The sequence below is a fragment of the Lytechinus variegatus genome, chromosome 6 (genome assembly GCF_018143015.1).
Source record: "Lytechinus variegatus isolate NC3 chromosome 6, Lvar_3.0, whole genome shotgun sequence".
NCBI lineage: Eukaryota > Metazoa > Echinodermata > Echinoidea > Temnopleuroida > Toxopneustidae > Lytechinus > Lytechinus variegatus.
In genome coordinates, this window is record NC_054745.1 from 42,018,229 (window position 1) to 42,042,375 (window position 24,147).

The 24,147-nt window shown below is 36.8% G+C and overlaps 1 protein-coding gene across 1 annotated transcript in view; it reads left to right on the forward strand.

Moving 5' to 3' along the window:
- The window catches only part of LOC121417851 (MAM and LDL-receptor class A domain-containing protein 1-like), a 66,911-nt gene that overhangs the window by 20,773 nt on the left and 21,991 nt on the right, over window positions 1–24,147 (forward strand). Inside the window, exons 18-34 of the mRNA XM_041611584.1 lie at window positions 1,312–1,434; window positions 2,126–2,353; window positions 3,363–3,554; window positions 5,254–5,424; window positions 7,715–7,897; window positions 8,156–8,332; window positions 8,919–9,056; window positions 10,950–11,075; window positions 11,684–11,769; window positions 13,524–13,683; window positions 15,181–15,467; window positions 15,856–15,963; window positions 17,152–17,353; window positions 19,145–19,411; window positions 20,505–20,632; window positions 21,449–21,656; window positions 23,676–23,932. Of these exons, the coding sequence (XP_041467518.1) occupies window positions 1,312–1,434; window positions 2,126–2,353; window positions 3,363–3,554; window positions 5,254–5,424; window positions 7,715–7,897; window positions 8,156–8,332; window positions 8,919–9,056; window positions 10,950–11,075; window positions 11,684–11,769; window positions 13,524–13,683; window positions 15,181–15,467; window positions 15,856–15,963; window positions 17,152–17,353; window positions 19,145–19,411; window positions 20,505–20,632; window positions 21,449–21,656; window positions 23,676–23,932 (3,041 nt within the window). The remainder of the gene's footprint in view (window positions 1–1,311; window positions 1,435–2,125; window positions 2,354–3,362; window positions 3,555–5,253; window positions 5,425–7,714; window positions 7,898–8,155; window positions 8,333–8,918; window positions 9,057–10,949; window positions 11,076–11,683; window positions 11,770–13,523; window positions 13,684–15,180; window positions 15,468–15,855; window positions 15,964–17,151; window positions 17,354–19,144; window positions 19,412–20,504; window positions 20,633–21,448; window positions 21,657–23,675; window positions 23,933–24,147) is intronic.

The following is a 24,147-nucleotide window of genomic DNA, read 5'->3' on the forward strand; positions in this document are numbered from 1 at the left end:
AACTTTTACTTTGTGCTAAATGGCTTGCCATTGGTCGCTTTGGATTAGATTTCATTAGTTTAATTATTTGTTCATTTACTAGATTTTTTTTTAATTTATTTTTTAATTTATTTACTTACTTATTCATTCATTTTATTTATTTATTTATTTATGTATTTATTCATGTGTTTATTTATTCATTTCTTCATTGAATACAAGCCAAAATATTACCTAAACTAAAAGTATTAAAATCTTTAACTCACTTTCGATAAATTTGTCAAATCTTTCACAAATATTCTACAAATATTCTACATAATGATACTACAACCCTTAACTACGGGTGCACCTGCCATGCTCCTCTTTTCATTTTCATATTTATTTATATTCCCCTTTTCTCCCTACCTTTCCTTTGCATTCTTTTTGTTCTCCTTATTACAATTTTATAATTCTTTTTTTTTTAATTTACTATTATTATCATTGTTTTGTATTATTTGAATGACTTTTATTTTTTGTGGTTGCTTATTTGGTTTATTTTAATATTTTGAAGATTACTAGTTTTTATCTCTTCTCCATCTCCATTATGGTATATAGCTTTGTTAAATAACATAGAAACTAAGTTTAGGAACCTGCCTTTAAAACAAGCATTGATCTTCTAGACAAGGTCAGTGAATTCATCTTCTTTGTATTATTTTGAACACGCATAGTTACTTCGATTATATTTTGTTTATTTGGTTTATTGGAATTTTAAAAAGAAATATATTTATTTAATCATTTATGGCAAAATGAATAAGGACAAAAAATCGGATATAGGTACAACGGAAATTGAAAGACCCATCGACCGGTGAACAGAAATAGCCAAAATGACACTGGTTCGTATTTCTTTTCATTGCTCCTCGCCAAAGAAAATCGGCTCTAATCAGTTCCCTGAATGAATTTTTGATACTTTAAAAGCAAGTGCTACGCGGAATGTTAGACTTTGAGATATTTTGAATTTTGGGTTCCTTGCATTAGGTTTCTATTTAAAAAAATGATCCGTCGACCATTGATCATAGTTATAAGTTATATTTTTTAATCCTATACAATGTATATCAATTGCAAAATGTTGAACGTCGTGAAATTGGCGGAAACCATTTCGATGAAATAAAATCAAATGAAATTTTAAAAAAAAAATCCAAACTTCGTCTAACTAGAAAATAAATATTTCTTAACAAACTAAACCCAATAAACTATAAAAAGTTGATGATTAATGATTGGAGTAAGTATGATATAATGATAAATATCAACTATGTGATATTAATATTGTTTTTCGTAATCATCCTTTTTATACCCTAGGTCATTATTTGTACATTGAGGCGTCGAGTTCGCAAGACAAATATAATGCTATTCTTCAATCTGTTGACTTCGCACCGAGAATCGAAGGCTGCTTTTCATTCTATTATCACATGTATGGACTAGGTAAAATGATGATGATGATGATTATGATGATGGCGATGATGATGATGCTGCCGTTGATGATGATGGTTGTGGAGATGGTGATGATGATGGTGGTGGTGGTGGTGATGGTGGTGGTGGTGCAATGATGATGGTGATGATGATTGTGATGATGATGATGATGATGCTGCTGATGATGATGGTGATTATGGCAATGGTGGTGATGATTGTGATGATAATGATGATTGTGATTGTGATGATGGCGAAGATGATAGTATCAAAGGTGGTGGCGGTGATAATGATGATGATGGTGATCATGATGATGGGGGTGATAATGTCAGATAATGATGATGATAATGTCGGATAATGATGATGATGATTGTGATAATGGCGAAGGTGATGGTATTAAGGGTGGTGGTAATTGCGATGATGTTGACGACGACGGAAATTATAACGGTAAAAGGGATAATAACGATGGTGATAGTCATGATGACGGTTATGGTAATTACGGTTATTGTGATGATCATGATGAGGATGATGGTGGTGATATTGATGATTTTTTTTTTAAATCAATGATCAACCATCATCATTATCGTCACTACCATCATCATCACCAAGTGATGGTAATGACGACGATGATCATGGTTTTCATTGAGTACAAAAATTAATTCCAAATTCTCTAAAAGAGTTATTCTAACTGTAATTATTTTCTTAGAAATTGGAACGCTGAACGTACATCTGCAAGAACTTCAGACCGGTGCAGAGAGAAAGACTCTCTGGACTAAGACGGGAGAACAGGGTAACGCCTGGTTTCTAGCTGAGATTGATGTATCAGTGGGTGTCTATCATCTCATTCAGTTTGAAGGCATTGATAGTGTTGGTTATAGAGGGGATATAGCGTTAGATGATATTAAATACACCGAGCACAACTGCAAATATGTCCGTAAGTATTTGATTTATTACCTCACTCGGCGCATTAAGAGTCTGAAAAGAGATATATAACAATAGCATTATCACTTTTATTATTCTCATTATATGATGATGATTATTATTATTTCATTACCAATATTGTTATTATTATAATTATTATTATCATTATTATTGTTATTATTACCATTATTTTTATTTTTTATTATTATTATCATCATCATCACCTTTCATATTTTGAGACTTTTATTATAGGTGGCGACATCGATCACATCTTAACTGAAGGTTAAGTTTTTGAAATGACATCATAACTTTGCAAGTATAGGGACCTAGTTCATGAAAGTTGGACGTGAGGTTAATCAAGTATTACTTATAATCCTGCCTGAGGTTCGTCTCACATGATCATTTCATGTAGAAATTCCTGAAGGTGTGATCCGGTCAAATTTTCATCACAATAACAAAGCAAGAGGAAGTTTATAATACAACATGATGATGAAATGAAGTTATATAGCCAGAAAGTTAAACAGATATATGGATGGACAGAAGGATGTAAATGTGATATAAACGATATGACATGATAGGTGGAGGGTCATTTTCATGTTGTAATTACATCAAAATATGTTTAATTATGTTAGTAAGCTTTGCCTACAATAATAATTCAGCATTTGATTTCATTTACATGCATGATTTCGATGATTTTTTTTTTGTAATCTTGAATTTATTTTCATCTGGGGCCCGTTGCATAAAACTTTTTACCTGAGAAAACTCAAGTTGTTTTTACCGGAATTTTTAGTCAATGGCAGAAATCAGACTAGCCTTAGTTTTCAGATTTTACCAGACTTTTCTCGGGTAAAAAGTTTTATGCAACAGGCCCCAGGTCATTGGTTGAAAAAGGGCCTTTTGCTGATCTTTTGTACCTGACTAAATACATTCCAATAAATGGATACATCATTATAAAATATTCTAATTTACCTTCTGATATACACCTGACACCAACATGCTCCCTAAAAATCTAAATTCCGCAGCACCTCCTACCCCTACCCCGACCAAAGCGGTTACCTCTGCACCCCTCCAATGGGATTGTAGCTTCGAGGGAGACACTCTCTGCACGTGGACGCAGGGAAAGAACGATGATTTCGATTGGACCATTCAAACTGGGAGTACACCAACGGTCGGGACAGGTCCCCCTGCGGACCACACCACTCAAACTAAGCAAGGTATGTCAAAAACATATTGCATTTATATTTGACAATATTTCAAATTGCATTTTACCCACTCTTGGACATGGCCACGGAGGATTATCTATTGTTACTGGGGTGCTGTGCCGGGGTGCTGTGACAATGCTCAACACCGGGGATCAGCACCCTCAGTAACAATAGAGTAATATTCGGTGGATAGGTCCCTCTACCCACTTCAATGAAAATTTTGTTTTGGATATGAGGATTATTACAATAAAGATACGGGAACGATATTTTGAATAAAAAACAGCATTGGTGATTATCATTTATCAAAACATCATTATCATATCTGACTCCATACCACGAATTATCACACATTATTACTTCCTTATGATTGTAGTTATTGTTATTATTTTACTGGTATCTTTTTCAAACGCACTTAATACATTTATTACAACTTTAAGTTATTGGATCTAGCTCCTTGCTGGTTTTGCCCTCCCCCCCCAAAAAAATGAAAAAATGATTTCAATTCCTACTACTTCATTAATACAATCTTTAAAGTTCAAGTCCACCTCAGAAAACTGTTGATTTGAATCAATAGAGAAAAATCACACAAGCACAATGCTGAAAATTTCATCAAAATCGGATGTAAAATAAGAAAGTTATGACATTTCAAAGTTTCACTTATTTTTAACAAAATAGTTATATGAACGAGCCAGTTGCATCCAAATGAGAGAGTCGATGATGTCACTCACTCACTATTTCTTTTGTTTTTTATTGTTTGAATTATAAAATATTTCAATTTTTACGAATTTGACGATTAAGACCTCCTTGCCTGAAGCACAAAATGTTAAAATAATGGAATTCCATATGTTCAGGGAGGAATGAAACTTCATTTCACATGACAATGACGAGAAAATAAAAATATTTCATATGATAAAATACAAAAGAAATAGTGAGTGAGTGATGTCATCAGTTCCTCATTTGCATACCGACCGAGATGTGCATATAACTGTTTTGTGAAATGAAGCGAAACTTTAAAATGCCATAACTTTCTTATTTTACATCCGATTTTGAAGAAATTTTCAGTGTTATGCTTGTTGAATTTTTTTTTTTTAATTCAAATCAAGTTTTCATTCAGTGCCTTATGGCACAGTCACTTTTCGCATAATTGTACTGCGAGTCTGATCAGCTATTTTATATTTTTTTCCCAGCTTCCTGTTTTGGGTTTGTACAGAAATCTGTAAAACGGATGTTTTCGAATCTCACTGTGGACATCATGGGGGAAATGTGACTTCAGCAATAATGAGAACAAAATTTGAATTAGCCAATCGTGGTTTTTGAAGCAAAATTTCAAAGTCGCCAGCTTTGACCCTCCTGATATACAAATCGTCATTTTTTAACAAAAGGATATATTCATTCATTCATTCATTCATTCTTTTATTCAATTTTTCCAACAAAATGTAGAAGCAATAATTACAATAAATAAAATATAACATCAGGAAATACAAATGACATAAATATTCAAATAAACCAAGTATAAAGAATATGCACCTGATACAGAAGATAATATATCAAAAATGTTGGAAAAGAATATACTATCATATTTAAACCCTTTTCATTAATTTTTATTTGGTGGTGGAACTTTTTTTTGATGGGGGGGTGGCTTGATCCCCAGGACCACCCCATTTATACATCAGTGAATTATTTATTAACTAGCTATTATTCATTCTTGCAGGTTTCTATATTGTGATTGATTCAAGCTCTACCAGTAGTAATGATGCTGCCCGTATCTATAGCAACCCTCTCCAGGCTGGTACTCCAATGTGTATGACTTTCTGGTTTCACATGTATGGCGCTCATGTTGGTCAACTCAATGTAGGATATGGAAACACAGATGGTAATACAGGTAAGATCATGTTATTACTGAACCTTCAATAGGCATAACAACGGGTCGTCTGGTTTGAGCATTGGACTCATAATCGCAAGGTTGTGAGTTCGAATCCCAACTCTGCCATTGTCTCCACTTTGATAAAAAGGCCCAAGAGTGATATCTGTCCTCTATTATGTCAGCCACTATGGCTGATTAACCTAAATGTTTCCAAGGTAATTGGTTATATACCAGCTTGGCGTTTACCAGCAAAAAATGCTGTCCTGCCTAGTTCCTACGGGAGTTACCACAAACAGGAAACAGAAACAAACAACTTTATAGCATTTGGAAATATTTATCATTTGGAATGTGTATTTGTTTCATGACTTAAGACGTGTATGCTCTTAATTATTTGTTGCTACATTTTAAAAACTTCTGTAATTTTTAGTTTTTATTGCTTTTTGTAAATATATAATTGTTTTTTTTCTTTAAATAAAAAGAGGTACATGTACTTATTGAGGGGGGGGGGGGGGTTGTCACCTTCAGTAACCGGGGAAGGCTGTAAATGGATTTAAGAATAATTCCCTGTATATAAAATGAATCACAGTCTTGGAATCAAAGCAAAGAAAAATATATAAACGCAGGGCCCGTAATCTGAACTTGGGTTTAATTAAACGCTTGGTTAAAGTTGAAGTTTAACTATAGAGAGCCAATTTGGGCACAAATCTTTATTAATAGTGTTCAATTCATTAACTTATATGACACTCGAATCATTTATAATTAACTATCTTGGAAAGATAACTGAATTATTTTCTTCATTCTGAAAGCAAAGGGAAACAAAAAAGTAAATACATGAAAAACACCATTTAAGCAATTTTTTTTAGATCAGCTCCCCGTAATTATTGTACAAGGTCTTCAGAATACATATTTATGCCCCAATAAGAATAGTGCTCGTGGGAGGGGGGGGGGGGGTGACTTGAACAGCCGACTAGGGAAATCCCCGAATCGTGCGATCGATATCACACGTGTGCAAGCGCTGTCTTTCGGTCTTTCGGCTAGCTACGTATACGTGAGTCCTTCCTCCCCGCAAACCGCCGGGCGTATACATGTAGCTCCCCGGTGGTCTGCCGAATATGTACATTTAACGTACCAACTCTGAACAACAGTGTAGTATCAACGTAAGGACCGATAATAGAAGTATAAACATCTGTGAAATCAAACATGACGAGTGAGGACGAGTGGTCAGTGAGGTAAGACTGATTAGGATTCTTCTTTTTTCTTTTTGATGATGAATTCTGATGAAAGTTTTAGTTCTTTAAAAAATGCTTGGGGCATCATCATTCCATCAATCTCTTCATATGCCTAACCGAGGCTGACGGGAGATGGAACACACAACTATACATAATTGGCTCAAGAAACCCTGGAACAGGTGCAAGATTTACATTTACTGTAATGAGTTAATGTTGTTTTCTTCTCTCTTAAAAAAAATTCCTTTTCTTATTCTCTAATTTTGGTCTTTCTTTTATATCTTATTGCTCTTTTCATTCTTTTCTTCCTTTTTTTTCTTTGTTCTCCCTTCCTACATGTCCTAATCTGTCTTTCTTTAATACTTCTTTCCTCTATAGGCCTATGCTCTTTCTCTGCCTTTTGTCAGCCCAACCCTCCAATTTTTAATTACGCTATTCTATGCTAGGCATATTATGTTTTGATTTTATTCTCCCCTCCAAACACTCATCCTACGCGAACGAGGTTATAATGGAGACCAAAGCAATGCCAGCGCCAGGTGTGTACAATGGATGGATGTAGGACATATACGGCATGGTCCTTTTGACTAAAAATCTGCTTTTGTCTCCTTCAATTCAATTTTCTTCAATTGTCACCATCATCAGGGGCGGATCCAGGATTTTCCAAAAGGGAGGGGGGGGGGGCAAATTTTTCAGAGGAAAATTTTGACAAGCCCCTGCCCTCCCCCCAGAAAAAAAAATACGTTATCAACCACAAATTAAGGATCTTTTGTACCCGAAAAATTTGACAAGCAAAGAAAAGAAAAAAGTTTTCAATGTCAAAAGAGGGGGCACACCTCTGTTTTAATGGCATTTTTACATTACAAATTTTTAATTTAGCTTCTCAAATGGGAGGGGGGCACATACCCCCTGTGCCCCCCCCCCCTGGATCTGCGCCTGACTATCATCTTCTTATTCTAATTCTCAATCCTTGATCTATCCCCTTCTTCCTATTCTTCCCATATTATTTTGATGCGTACTTGAATAGGCATAATTAAATCAAATATTTGTTCTCTACCCTCCCCCCCCACCCCCAATTCGAGTAGAAGGCTCAGTTGTGTGGACTAAATCAGGCGACCAAGGGTATAACTGGATGGTGGGACATGTGGCCCTCTTTACCGACACTAACAACCCTAAGGTTTACCTAGAAGGCACGGCTCGAGATGGTTACCAAGGTGATATCGCTGTGGATGACATTAAATTCAACTATGGTGACTGTCCTGCCTTATGTAAGTATTTTACAACTTATTATTAATACTCTCACTGCAAGCAAGTAATTGTTTTTTAACCCTGTGCTATTTTTTCACATGAATTTAGGTTCCCTTTGTATTGAACAGTGCTTTTTATTTGTTTTTTTTAAATGATGCCAGTGCCATTTTTTTGTACGAATGTGAAAATATATGTCATGAAATTTTGACATCAGGGACGTCAATTGAATGAGCTTTTTGCTTATATCCTGTTCAAGTTCACTGATCTGTTATTCTTAGATGTGTCTTCTGGATTCCAGATTCATTCAAGATCCAGAAGACTAAGGATTAAAGCACATAAGAACCAGCATCTATTAAAGAACCGCCTCACCTTTTCATCTATTCAAATCTGGCCAAGTTTTGAGAGAGAGCTGGCTCAGACGGTAAAGATGCGAATGACGGAAGCCTGCATTGCGTGTAAACGTCTCTCCTCTGTTCCATAGATGCAGGTTATGTTAGAGTGAAAAACACCCTGTCCTTCGGTTAAGATGTTAAATGGAAGCCCCGTGTAGAAGAGAGTCACCACCTTTGTTAAGAATCCACTGCGCTATTCGTATAAGAGAAGGGGGTAACCCTGGTGTAGTGGTCCACCTGCACTCCCCAATCTGTTATCTGGTGGATCTAGAGACCTGCGGATCATTCGCTTTTGGCCTTCCAGACACAGGCAGTGCCAAACAAATGATAAGAATAATAAGTTCCCTACAAACAATGCAACATGAGCAGCATAAGCGGAACCGAATGATAACATTAATTCACTACTCAATACATTCACACAGCAATAATTTTGTTACCAAGCAAAACAAATATTTTTTTCTCTCATATCATTTCAGATTATTCATACAAATGAAATTATAGGCTGATTTATTTTCTGCATTTTTTATAGTTACCTCAAACGATATATATTAACACTCGCTACAGTGTTGGTTAGCTTGCTCCCCTTAATTTTCCATGCTTGGAATGAAATGACCCAATCGATTATTTTGTTTTTTGTCTTGGCATGCAGTATTCTGTGATTTCCAGGCTGATGATGCCTGTGGGTATGCTAATGATGACACAGATGAGCTTGACTGGGTCAGAGATCATGGAATGTCATCACCTAAATCACTACCTCAAAATGATCATACATCCGGCACTCAAGATGGTATTAATTATTTCAATGGATGATAATTATGATGGTGATGATGATGATGATGATAAATTGATGGTGATGATGACGATGAGGAGGAGGATTATGATGATGGTGGTGGTAAAATGATGATGATATGGTGACGATGGTGGTGAACATGATGTTGATAATAATGATGATGGTGGTGATGATGCGATGCTGGTGGTGTTGATGGTGATGATGGTGATGATGATGATGGTGGTGAAGATGATTATGATGATGATGATGATGGTGATGATGATGGTGAAGATGATGTTGATGATTATGATGATGATGATGATGGTGATGGTGATGATGATTATGATGATTATGATGATGATGGTGATGTTGATGATGAAGTTGATGATGATGATGATGATGATGATAGTGATGATGAAAAGGAGGATGATATAAATGATTTTGATGTTAATGATAACCATGAAGGTGATTCTGATCAACATTGTGAGGATAATGAAATGATGAAGTTAAAGGTGAATTTGATGTTGATGATAATGATGATTAAGGTAGTGATGATGATGATGATAATGGATGACAAAAATAACTCTAAGATGACATTAATGTTGATGATAATGATTCTATTAATGATGATTATGGTAATGATAATAAAATGAATATGATGTAGATGATGGTGGTGATAATGATAATGAAGATGATGATAAAGATGAAGTTGATGATGATAACAATGACGAAAATGATGATTGTAATAAAATGAAATGAGGATGATAGATGAAAATGATGATTACAATATTGATAGTGATGACAGCGACACATATTCTAACAGGTGTCACGCACGTAAAACATTCCCCATAGACTTGTGAGTTAAAATGGCACTTTTGAAAAATTCATAAAGAATAAATGTGAAATTAGAGGTTGGAATGTTTACTACCATTGGATAGGATATATATCTTGCATTCCATATCTGACCAGGTAAGGGTACCGTAGCCAGCTCATTTTAAAAATAAATCGCCATTTATGAAGATAACTATGAATGGATCAAATTCATCAACTGAAACAGTAAAATAGCCCTAATTAGTCCGCCAGTCAAAAAAATAGTTCCAAGTCACTTATTTATCTTCCGAATTCGGGCGAAGGAAGTTCAGTAGTTACCATTTCTAGAATCAGTGTTAGATTTTGAATCATATTCATACAGTTTTGTCAATCAGCAACATCAAATTGAAAAAAATTCGAATGGGTTGGGTCGAACGAATATCTTGAGCCCTCCTGATGTAATTAGGCTCATGGCACCTATAGGTGTCACGCGCGTAAAACATTCCCCATAGACTTGTGTGTTAAAATGGCACTTTTGAAAAATTCATAAAAAATAAATGTGAAATTAGAGGTTGGAATGTTTACTACCATTGGATAGGATATATATCTGGCATTCCATATCTGACCAGGAAAGGGTACCGTAGCCAGCTCATTTTAAAAATAAATCGCCATTTATGAAGATAACTATGAATGGATCAAATTCATCAACTGAAACAGTAAAATAGCCCTAATTAGTCCGCCAGTCAAAAAAATAGTTCCAAGTCACTTATTTATCTTCCGAATTCGGGCGAAGGAAGTTCAGTAGTTACCATTTCTAGAATCAGTGTTAGATTTTGAATCATATTCATACAATTTTGTCAATCGGCAACATCAAAATGAAAAAAATTTGAATGGGTTGGGTTGAACGAATATCTTGAGCCCTCCTGATGTAATTAGGCTCATGGCACCAATAGATGGGAGGTCGTATCATCACTTGTTCATATCTGCCTGCTAGTCGTAAATCCTTCTCTCTGTTTACATAATGATAAAAAAATAACTGTCTGATTGGATTTGAGCTATGTGATCACAAAAAATGATTCTGTAACCATTTTTTATTTTCAGGATATTACATGCGAATCACGACAGACCAGCTTTCAGAAGTTGACGCTAGTGGAACCTTACTCTCATCCATATATCCCAATCCTCTGAGCGGCTTCAGGTGCACTGAGTTCTGGTACATGATTAGCGGTAGGTGACATGAATTTGTATAAGTGGGACTACATGTAGATTATTCAAGGAAGGGATATAAGTTGGATGTGTTTTTCACTGGTTATTTCAAATGAAAACATAATTAAGGTCTAGCACGTCAGTGGTAGTATATGTAGTGTGAATGCATTTGTGTTGAATATACATGTAGATGAATGAGATTATGTAGACTGTATCAAGATCAATCATACATTTGTAATGATGTGGGTATTTATAAGTTGCTTACGACACATACATTGTACGTATCTCCACACTTACAGATTATTGTTTTCCTGGTCATGGGATTCAGTCAGTCACTGCATACAAAATGATTACACATCCTCCACTCCCTGGGGAGTATTTCCAGCCAGTCACTATGTCAGGTGCTCACTGCACTTGGCAAGCTACATTGACTTTCACATCATGCCAGGCAGCATTTAGCACTGACCTGGAAAGAGTATGGATTGATGCCTTGCCAAAAGATGATATGTTTTATTATTTCTAGTATTCCATATTTTATTGTGCTGGTACATTTATATGTGTAATTTTGTGTTTGTTCAGTTTGTGTTCCTCATATTGCTCACTTTACACATTTGTGTAATATTTTTTAGATGACTTTGGAGAGCTGACTGTAGCAGCCTACCAAATAGATGCCTTAGGGGCTATCCTACCAACAGGGGTTTCAACATCTTTTAAGGTAAGATGATATGATAATGATAACAATTGGCTTTATATCTACGACTGTTCAAAGCACTTCACAATTATTATTACCTGGTCACTGGATTCATAGCATTTTAAGCATCCTGTTCGGTGCACACTTGCTAAACCAACCACAATGACGGTTGTTTCCTACCGGTACCCAATTAGCACCTGGGTGAGAGTGGCAAAGTGTGGATTGACGCCTTGCCAAGGGGCACTAGGCCATAGTGGGACTCGAACACACGACCCTTTGATTACAAGGCGAGAGTCAGAACCGCTACACCATGGCACTTCCACCTATATGACATGACACCTTTACAAGAGTCAAAGCCATGCTTAGCCACGCTTTTCCTACGGGAATCTTGCAAGTAGTTTCTCATTTCAAGTTTCCAACATTTCTTCATTGAGAAAAGAATGGGAAAGCTGCAATGAATTAATTACTAAAATATGTGTCACAGATATTTGGCATGTTGCCTAATCAGTTGTGTATATAGGCACCTTGGTGACGTATAAGTTCCTGCAAAAATTCCCACAAGAGATCCTAAATTGAGAGTTATAGTCATTTACACTTTTATGGCCACATGAATGTTCATTATATTTGGGGTGTAAACAGTTTTGGAGATTACATCATTTCATTTCATTTATTTATTCACGTCCATTAAAATACATTGAGCATACACAAAAAACATCAAAAATACATTAAAAACAAACAAACAAGGAAACAAAGACACATAGCAAGATGCAAGAAAGATTTTAGAAAAGGGCTAAGATTGTATAAGGATAATTACAGTACATGTATAAAAAAATGAACATGAAATGGGAAACTGCAAAAGAACAAAGCAAATGGACAGTAAAATATAAAATTCAAGACTTGTACTGATAAAATAAACATATAATAATTAGGAAATATGATGGGATGAATTAAATTATAAATAAATTTAAAAATTAAATCATGGATGATGTGTGGATCAATTTTAGTCATAATCGTGCAATCAATACATCTGCCCCCCCTATGCTATTTCATAACAACCTGAGCTATACAATCAACAGTGCTCCTTCATCCTACCTCAAACATAAATGGATAATGGATATGCTGTTGGCATTTTTGGTAACATTGTGTTCACATGTTTAACAAGAATGTAATCATGAAAATTTAGATATACAGTGCATCCAACAAAAAAAGGAAACCTTTTTTTAGAGACAGATTTCACAATTATTAAATATGTTTTTACCATATGATACTCATGGGAAGATTCAAAAGGTTATCTTTCATTTGAAACCAACAGTTTAGCAAATCGTTCATACGTAGCAGATTTACAAACTATAAATACATGTATTGAGGCGTATCAGAAATGATTTACACAGAAACTCACTTGTGAATCTGAATCCACTCTTATTTCAGGGATCAGTGAGAGAAGCTCAACAAAGAACACAAAAAAATGCTAATGAGCCAATCATGGAATATGCACGGTTGTCGTATCACGAACCAATCCTGTCCAATTTTTCTGGGCAACCTGGTTTTGAAATTGAATTTTCAAACTTGTCTTGCTCATTAATGCCTAAAGTGTTTGTCTAATACATGTATTAGGTATCAGAATAAAGAAAAATAATTTAATTATGTGATTATGTAAATGAAATATCATAGTTCCTTTGCCTTTGAATTAAAAGACATGGGAATCTGTTTTCTTTTTTCTGGGACGCACTGTATAAGAAGAAAACCAATAAAATTTCATTAATTTTCACATCTTGAAGGATCCAACGAGTGGTCTTTGGAGGAAAGCTTCAATAGAAGTGCCATCCAGCAATGACAATGTGTTTACATTCAAACTGGTTATCAAGAAAGCTATTCCAGGTGTCTTTGCTGCTCTTGATGATATCTATGTCAAAGATCAACGGTGCACTGGACGGCTAGGTAGGACATACTTGTATTTGGATTGTTGTTAGTATGATTTTACTTGCCATTCCATTATCATCATTATTATTATTTGTTTGTTGTTACATGTGCATGGAAGGTGTGTTGGCTCAGTTGGTAGAGCATCTGTCTCACAACAGGGAGGTCGGGGGTTCAAAACCTGGGCATCAGCTCAAAAGACGTCAAAAGATGGAAGTTGCTGCTTTCCCTGTTTGGCGTTAAAAGATTAAAGATAGAGCCTCGTCGATTTGACACTGCTCAGCGGATGTCGGGCCCATGATCAATTAGGAAAAGCAAATTTTTGGAGTATTGCATTTCATGTCTATTTCGAACAACGAAACATGGATTAAAAAAAGCAAACTGAATCACTATGACTCACAGGTCTCTCCATATATTTTAGGATTGTTGCTAATATTATCAAGATCCTTACAAAAACCAGTGATCACACACTAACTGTTTAAAGTAAATCTAAGGAATGAAACATCATCAAACTACATATTGATTTTTGCGACTTTTAAAAACATACTTTCTGACTATACTTATTGCTTTCTTATTTATCTCTTGTTATATTTGTATTGTAGATATTATGCACTTTGATGCTTATTATTTTTAAAGGCTTAGATGTTCATGTAGTTTATGCTGGTTATTATAATCAAGAATCTGAATAGCAAACATTAATAGGAAATATACAGATCAATTACAAAATGTTATTAACTGATATGAAAACCTATGAAATAACAGACAGTGCATGGTGTCACCCTCGATCTTGGATGCTTTTCATATCATCGGAATAGGACACCATTAACTCATTGAGTGCTTCGTGCACGCTACGTATCCTACTATAACATGCCACACTCGTGCTCGCACGCCTACTATTGATTGCTTTGTGCTTGCATTGTTTCATACCCTCGCCTGCTTCGTGCATGACTGCGCACATTCGGAATAACAATCATTGTTACGCCGTTTTGCATTGTATTGCGCATCGCATGCACGCCGTAATTAGCACTATTGTGTGCAGTGTGAACTCTGCTTTCTGACAGATAAACTTACTCACGCGGTTTACATTCGACTTTTTCGAGTATTTCTGCATTTTTTACAAGATATGGCTCCGCCTCTGAGAGAGAAGAGACCTAGGTTTTTGATCCATACAAAACACTCCACAAAATGGAACTATGTCTTGATACAACTCATATTTTAGCGGTAAAGATAATAACCAATCCACATAATGAGGACATCATTATAAGGGGTATGAAATTTCCTACAACTTTACTACACAATATTTTGTGGATAAACTAATCGTTAGAGAGTTACAAGCAATTGTAATCATGACTATTGGAAGGAGTGAATACGACTCGCGATCCCAAAATCAATGTGGCACAGGGGGGTTTTGTGGCTGGCACAGGGGATTAGCATCGGATTAGCACTGTGGCATTGGCTTAGTAGTGTGCGTGGCATGTTAAGAGTTAAATATTCCTATAATTCACTTTTCTCTGTCAGGATCATGTGACTTTGAAATTGACACCTGTGATTGGACGAACACTCAGAATGCGGATGAGATTGATTGGCTACGACACAGTGGTTCTACAGGCAACCAGGGGACAGGACCTCAGTTTGATCACACGACAGGCTCCCTCTCTGGTTGGTACATGTATATTGATTCAGCTCTAGGTTCACATGGGACCAGAGCTAGACTGGAGTCTTCTAGCATAGATCCTCAAGAGGACTTTGTCTGCTTCAGTCTCTGGTATCATATGAAATGCCCAGGCAGCAAGAACAAGCTAACAGTAAGTTGGCCATGTTTCTTTTAACTATTTTCAACTCTGCATGATGACCAATCTCTCAGGCTTATCCCTGAGGAGTAACATCAAAATAAAGGCACAGCGGACATGTATTCTGAAACACACTTAATTTGTAATTCCATTCCATAAAATACCATAACATCAAATGGTATAAATATGATTATCATAATGTAATAACAATGATATACACGTAGATATAATTGCATGAGTAAAAAATGGGATATTTGCTGTTGCATAAAATCCTAGCGAATCCGTTTCAACATCCACCATTTGGTGGAGATGCATCTCAAGCACCTGTTTAGATTATTTTCGGTCTTTTATTAGTTTTATTTGTGAGTTTTTTCTTTCATCAATTCTTCCTTCTGTATATTAGGTTGCCTGGGAAACTGCATATCAGACGAACATAATCTGGTCTTTCACTGGTGAAGCTGATGGTTGGAACTTAAGACTACTCACATTTAGTGTCGGAAAGCAGTATAGAGTAAGTTGGCTAATGCCACAGTTTAGTATAAACCTAGCTAGTTGCTGGAGACATTTTGTTTGGGGCTGTTAATTATGTGTTTCTCGGAAGTCAGGAACCATTTGGCAAAGTCTAGGATGGTAGATGGACTTGGGGGATCTGCATGTTATGCTGCAGTCGGAGATCACATGATAAGGTCAAAGGCCATTTTCAGGTCAACATTAAAGTTTACATGCAAGACTCTCTTGTGACACCTACCTCCGCAACCGTATGTCACTTTTCAACCAAACTTTGATGGTAGATGGACTTGGGGGATATGTATCTTATGCTGCAGTCGAGGGTCACATGGTAAGGTCATAGGTCATTTTCAGGTCAACGTTAAAGTTTACATGCAAGACTCTCTTATGACACCTAACTCTGCAACCATAAGACACTTTTCAACCAAACTTGGATTGTAGATGGATTTGGGGTACGTGCATGTTATGCTGCAGTCAGAGGTCACATGGTAAGGTCAAAGGTCATTTTCAGGTCAACGTACAAATTTACATGCAAGACTCTCTTATGACACCTAATTCCGCAACCGTAAGTCACTTTTCAACCAAACTTGGATTGTAGATGGACTTGAGGGACCTGCATGTTATGCTGCAGTCAGAGGTCACATGGTAAGGTCAAAGGTCATTTTCAGGTCCACGTTGAAGTTCACATGCAAGACTCTTTCTCTGCAACCATAAGTCACTTTTCAACCACACTTGGCTGGTTGATGGACTTGGGGGACCTGCATGCTAGGGTCATTGTCGCCATGATAATTTGTCAAAATTCGGTGTGAGCTCTATATATCGCTGTGCCGGACGACACAGTGGGTTTGGGGGATGTGCTCGGCTTGCGACCCGCCGAGCATCTCTGGTTATGATAGGCAGATTTCAAAGCAAGATATTACGTAAGCTTGCCTTGCATAGCAGGATGAAGGAATTGAATAGACCAGGAACAGACCAAGTTCAAGTTCAAGACATCAAAGTTGGTGCTTACAGTACATGTATCTCTTAGATTTTAGACCACCATGTCACATTAGTACAAAGGACCTTCCTCTGATCATGCGTAGAATCTTTTGATCATGCGTAGAAAGGAACTACGAACTGGCTTATTGATTCAGCTCAGCCACCTTTATTGCTTCATATATGTCTAACCTCACATTTTCTTTGCTCCTGACAGATGATGATAGAGGGAGTTCATGGTGATGCAGCTGCATGTGATATTGCCATCGATGACCTGTATCTATTCAATGGTGCTTGTAGTGCTGATACTACCCCTCCACCACCATTCACCTGCCTAACAGGAGATGAGAAGGTAGATGCAAGTAAGGTCTGTGACATGAGATCAGATTGTACAGACGGGTCTGATGAAACAAATTGCGGTGAGTGTTAAGTTCTCTCTTTCCTCTCTTGTAGATTAGGCAAGGTTATATTCTGGACACACTTTTTTATGACTGCTTGTGATACTTCTGGGGCCTGTCTCACAAAGAGTTGCAATTGATCCAATCAATCACAACTATGGATGGCCAGCAACATCAACATCTATTATGCATGTTTGTTCAAAGTATTATCTTGTTATGATGTATATTCTTGCATTCATAGCAGGGCCCGCTGTGAGAACAGTTTTCGGAACTGAAGTGGCTACCCTGGGGAAATATACCGTTATTATTATATTATTCATTTTTTTTCTTGAAAATTCACTGTGATTCTCTTTGCATACAAAGGACATTGTGCAATTTTTTTCGTAGAAAAAATTATGACATTGATGGATTTCCATAGAGTTCCGATTTATTGTAAATCTTTGTAAGATTGGGCCCTGGGTCCCGTTGAAGAAAGAATTGCAATCAATCGCAACTCTAAAAATCATACGCAACTTGATTTTCAACCAATCAACAGCGCGCATTTGGGACTTGCGCTTGATTTTTTGACTTGCGTTTAAACGCAACTCTTTCTGCAACGGGCCCCTGGACACACTTTTTTACAACTGCTTGCTAAAGGTAATAACTTAGTAATGATACTTCTTGGGCCCATCTTACAAAGAGTTCCAATTGATCCAATCAATTGCAACTATGGAAAGCCAGCAACATCAACATCTAAAATACATGTTCAAAATATTTTCTAGAAATGATGTACATGTATATTCATACATTCACTGTTTTCTTGACAATTCAGTATGCTTTTCTTTGTTTTCAAAGGACATAAATCTAATTTCCTAAAAAAATCATGACATTGATGGATTTCCATATACTTAAAATTGATCAAATCAATTATAAATTTTTGTAAGACGGGGCCCATATACATGTAATAGTAGTGATAATGATTATGATTTTAATATTAATGATAGTGGCAATAATAATAGGGAAATAACTGATAATGATATGTAAAACTAATTAGAGTGATACTCTAAATATACTAAAAATCGACCCAGTCTAGCCACTTCAGTTATTAACTGCTCTACAACCAGCCATCATTATTATTCTTCTCCCACATAAATGCTGAAGGCATGAGATGCCATTTTCTCTGGATGTTACTAGTAAACTTAAAGGACAAGTCCACCCCAACAAAAACTTGATTTGAATAAAAAGAGAAAAATTCAACAAGCATAACACTGAAAATTTCATCAAAATCGGATGTAAAATAAGAAAGTTATGACATTTTAAAGTTTTGCTTCATTTCACAAAACAGTTATATGCACATCTCGGTCGGTATGCAAATGAGGGAACTGAAGACATCACTCACTCACTATTTCTTTTGTATTTTATTATATGAAATATGAAATATTTTGATTTTCTCGTCATTGTCATGTGAAATGAAGTTTCATTCCTCCCTGAACACGTGGAATTCCATTATTTTAACATTTTGAGCTTCAGGCAAGGAGGTCCTAATCATCAAATTCGTAAAAAGTGAAATATTGTATAATTCAAACAATAAAAAAACAAAAGAAATAGTGAGTGAGTGACATTATCGACTCTCTCATTTGGATGTAACTGGCTCGTTCATAAATCTATTTTGTTAAAAATAAGCGAATTTTTGAAATGTCCTAAATTTCTTATTTTACATCTGATTTTGATGAAATTTTCAGCATTGTGCTTGTCTGATTCTTCTCTATTGATTCAAATCAACATTTTTCTGAGGTGGACTTGACCTTTAACATTATCACTTCATCTATCCAGGTACCTGCTTCTTTGACGATGACCAGTGCGGATACACCAGCAACTTCACAGGGCTGTTGCCATGGATACGCCAGGGAGCCGGAGTTCCAGCCACCCCTCCTCCCAATCTTCCCCTACCGCCTCCAGCTCCCAATTCTACCTTCATGGTGGTTGATAGGACGGCAGACCAACTTGCCGGAGCGGACTATCCTCGGTTGGTTAGCCCGTGGATCCAGGAGACAGGTTCTAGCTGCTTTGTTCGCTTCTGGTATTACCTTGATGGTGCAGGTAAATATTGCAAAAAGAGGTTCTTTTTATTTATATTTTTAATGGGTACTCAAAACTAATTCACAAGGAACAATTACAGGTTCATAGAAGTTAGATAACAGAAGCAAACTTTTGAAAATGCTGCGTAATCCTGTCACGTCCTTCAGTAACAAGATATTCAGGTGTGTGTTTCATAAGCTGTTAGCCGTTTCATAAAGCTGTTCGTAAGTTAAGAGTGATTTTAAGAACGACTTGTAATCCTTTCTTGTGGTAAATTGTATATTCATAGGCGAAGGTTAAGCGCATAAGAAAGGATCACCAGTTGTTCCTAAAGTTGCTCTTAACTTACAAACAGCTTCATGAAACAGCCCCCTGATCTAGACTTCATCTAAATGAAGGAAAGAAGGGAATGAAAATTAGGTTTTGCTTTTCTTTTCAACAATTAACAATTTGGGTGTCCTATGAGTTAGTTAGGGATTTGTGCCCCATTTGGCTCTCCATAGTTAAACCACAACTCAAGTTCAGAATATGGGCCTTACTTTCAAATGTTACATGATATTTAACCAAAAAGATTTTAAACCAATCAAAAAATTACATTCTGGGCTTGCACTTTGTATGTTTGACTTCAAGTTTCCCCATTAAAGAGAAATTACAGTAGTTGCTGTAAACACAGATTTCATGAGAAAGTCTGTAAAACAAGGCTTAATTGTCAGTATATCATCGAGGATCTAGATCTGGTACAGTTACATTAACTGAACTTTGTGAAATCTTGAAATCTACGCTGAAAAATGTTCACACCGAAGATCCCCAACACAGATAAGCGCACGTAGGACAATGTATAATTATTGCTTAGAGCGTCGGGCCCGACCGTCTACCCGAATCCTGTGCTTATTTGCTGATTTCTCAGCAATTACACAATTTCTTCCAGAATCCTTTGGCACATGCGTTTTATTATACAAATAGACACTTTGGTGGTCATTTCATTGGATTCTATACGAACTCATTTTGATATGGTTACCAAAAGTAGCATTTACCTTAAACATCAGCAGACTCTTATTTAAATTTACCAATGGTAACAATTAATACCTCTGCTATTGTTATTGATTACCTATAGATGATATAGTTGTGACCTATAAGACATCACCAGCAGAAGAGACCGTCATGTATAGAGCTGCTATTCCAATGTCTGGTAACTGGGAACGAGCGATCTTTACTGTCCAGAGAATAAGAAGACCCTTTCAAGTAATGTATTTATTTTCTTTGAGAGGTTCTTTTTTTCTTGTAGGATATACAATTTATTTCTTCTTAATCCAGAATGCTAGCAATGACATATATGATATGGTTGGAAAGAGGAAATATGCTAGAAATGTTGAAAACATTTTCAGTGTAGTGCTGTTTCCTCATTAAAAACTATCTAACTTAACACACTCATAACAAACTTCAAGTTTGGAAAATAGTTGAATCACTGTTAAAATATGCCGATTGGGATTTGGTTCTGACTTTGTCTTGTAAACAGATGGTTGTGTGTTCGAATCCCACCGTGGTCTCTTTGCCACTCTCGACCCAGATGCTAAATGGCTACCCGTTGGGTGTTTCATAAAGCTTTTCGGAGGTTAAGAGGGACTTTAAGAACCACTGGTGATCCTTTCTTGTGGTAAATTTTATATTCATTGGCGATGGTTTGGCACATAAGAAATGATCACCAGTTGTTCTTAAAGTCGCTCTGAACTTACAAACAGCTTCATGAAGTAGCACCCTGGTAGAATATGAAAGTCATTGTAGCTTGTCCAGTACTGTTTGCACCTCACCAATGACTGACTGGAATACTACCCAGGGAGTGGCGGATGTGCACACATTGTGTACAGGAATGACTTATTTAATCTAATGACCGGGGAAATTATATATCTGTAAAGCGCTTAAACACGTTGTTCTGATTTATTAAACGCTATATATTATTATTATTAATATTATTATTCTCTGTAGGAAAGATGCAGCTCTGACTTTTAATTGGCAAGGTGGCATGATAAATCCACATTATTGTCTTTCTTCACTTGACAGATGAATTTCCTAGGAATGCTTGACTATGCTTCTGACAGAGGTGTCATAGCCGTCCGTTCCGTTGAGATGATCATGTGTGGCTTCCCAGAACCTAAGACATCTTGTGAAGTGGGACAGTTTAGATGTTCCAATAGAGCGTGTATCAGCATGAATCTGGTTTGTGACTACTCTGATGATTGCGGGGACTATTCAGATGAGCTCCAATGTGGTGAGTTGAAGGGGTACGGCCTTGAGCTACTCTTTTTGGATGTCCTTGGGGCTGGTGTTATGTGGTATTGGAGTCCTTTAGTTGGTATCATTGGGGTGGGTGCATTTAGGAAGGGCAATTGAAGTGGTGTCCTTTGTGTGGGTATCATTGATTTGATATGACTAGTGTTGCTGTCCTTGGGGTTGGTGTCCTTTGGAATAATGTCCTTAGAATAAGTGTAATTTGGTTGGTATCCTTAGATTGTTTTTGTCTCACCTGCGAAGCAGAGTGAGACTATAGGCGCCGCTTTTCCGACGGCGGCGGCGACGGCGGCGGCGGCGGCGGCGGCGGCGGCGTCAACATCAAATCTTAACCTGAGGTTAAGTTTTTGAAATGACATCATAACTTAGAAAGTATATGGACCTAGTTCATGAAACTTGGCCATAAGGTTAATCAAGTATTACTGAACATCCTATTAAAGTTTCATGTCACATGACCAAGGTCAAAGGTCATTTAGGGTCAATGAACTTAGACCATGTTGGAGGAATCAACATTGAAATCTTAACCTGAGGTTAAGTTTTTGAAATGTCATCATAACTTAGAAAATATATGGACCTAGTTCATGAAACTTGGACATAAGGTTAATCAAGTATCACTGAACATCCTGCATGAGTTTCACGTCACATGACCAAGGTCAAAGGTCATTTAGGGTCAATGAACTTTGGCCGAATTGGGGATATCTGTTGAATTCCCATCATAACTTTGAAAGTTTATGGATCTGATTCATGAAACTTGAACATAATAGTAATCAAGCATCACTGAATATTTTGTGCAAGTTTCAGGTCTCATGATTAAGGTCAAAGGTCATTTAGGGTCAATGAACTTTGGCCAAATCGTGGGTATCTGTTGAATTACCATCATAACTTTGAAAGTTTATTAGTCTAGTTCATTAAACTTGGACATATGAGTAATCAAATATCACTGAACATCCTGTGCGCATTTCAGGTCACATGACCAAGGTCAAAGGTCAATGAACTTTGGCCGAAGTGGGTGTATCAGTTGAATTACCATCAAAACTTTGAAAGTTTATGGATCTGATTCATGAAACTTGTACATAAGAGTAATCAAGTATCACTGAACATCCTGTGCGAGTTTCAGGTCACATGATCAAGGTCAAAGGTCATGTAAGGTCAATGAACTTTGGCCATGTTGGGGTTTTTTGTTGAATAACCATCATATCTCTGTAAGTTTATTGGTCTAGTTCATAAAAAGTGGACATAAGAGTAACCATGTATCACTGAACATCTTGTGCGAGTTAGAGTAGTATTCAAAGTCAGCACTGCTGCTATATTGAACTGCGTGATGCAGGTGAGACGGCCAGAGGCATTCCACTTGTTTAGGGTGTTGGAGTCCTGGAATTGGTGTATCATGAGTTGGTGTCCTTAAGTTAGTCTCCTAGAGTTGGCATCTTTGAGGTTAGTCTCTTTTGGTTTGTGTCCTTTGGCTTGTTGCCCTCCAGGAACATGTCCGTGGTGTTGATGTCCTTATAGCAGGTGTACATGTACCTGGGTTTGATGTCCTTGGGGTTAGTTTAATTAGGTTGGTGTCTTTAATTTGATATAACTGTGGATGGTATCATTTGAGATCATGGCCTTGAGCTTATAATCATTGGATTGGTGTTTTGGGATTTGGTGTCTATTTTTTTTCTTGGGTTGGCGTCCCTTGGGCGGATGCCTTACGGTTGGTGTCATAGGGGTAGGTGAACCTGGGTTGGATGTCCTTGCATCCTTCCAATCTTCCGATTCTGCCAGTTGTAAGTTCAGTGAATTGCAGTGGTGCCAATCGGAATGTGTTACAAATGAAGACACTATCAAGTTACTTACTGCACACATACATGTATGTCATTGCACAATATCATATTAGATATTCTGATGAAGATATTACTTTTGGATATTTGATTCAGAATATACCTTCCCATGCTGCTAAATGTTTGTAACTTCCAAAAATGTAATCTTGTCATTGACATTCTGATTTGCATAGACCCTGACACATACACAGGCCGATGTAACTTTGAATCTGGTATATGCTCATACACAAACATCCCTGCCGACTACAACTGGGTGAGGACATCAGGAGCTCTTGACATGGGTGCGAAGTATGCCCCTACACGTGACCACACCCTTAATGAAGTCGGGGGTTATTACATGCTTGCCGATGCTAAAGGTACCGGAACAGGAGATGTTGCCAGGATCGCATCGCCAATCTTCCGGCCAACTGGTCAGACCTCTACATGTATGGTCAGTATCAATTGTTTCTGTTACTAGCCACAGAATCTTCCTTTTGTAAGCCAAATTTTTTTGAAGGACTCTGTACTTACACTCCTTGTCAAAAGACAGAGCTCAATGTTTCCCTCTGGAAACGTCAATTTGCTACCATATTGTCATACGTCATTAAAGATAAAATAGTTGGGAGCTCTTTGAAGCTGTTATGAAAAGATGCATAGAACCTCGTG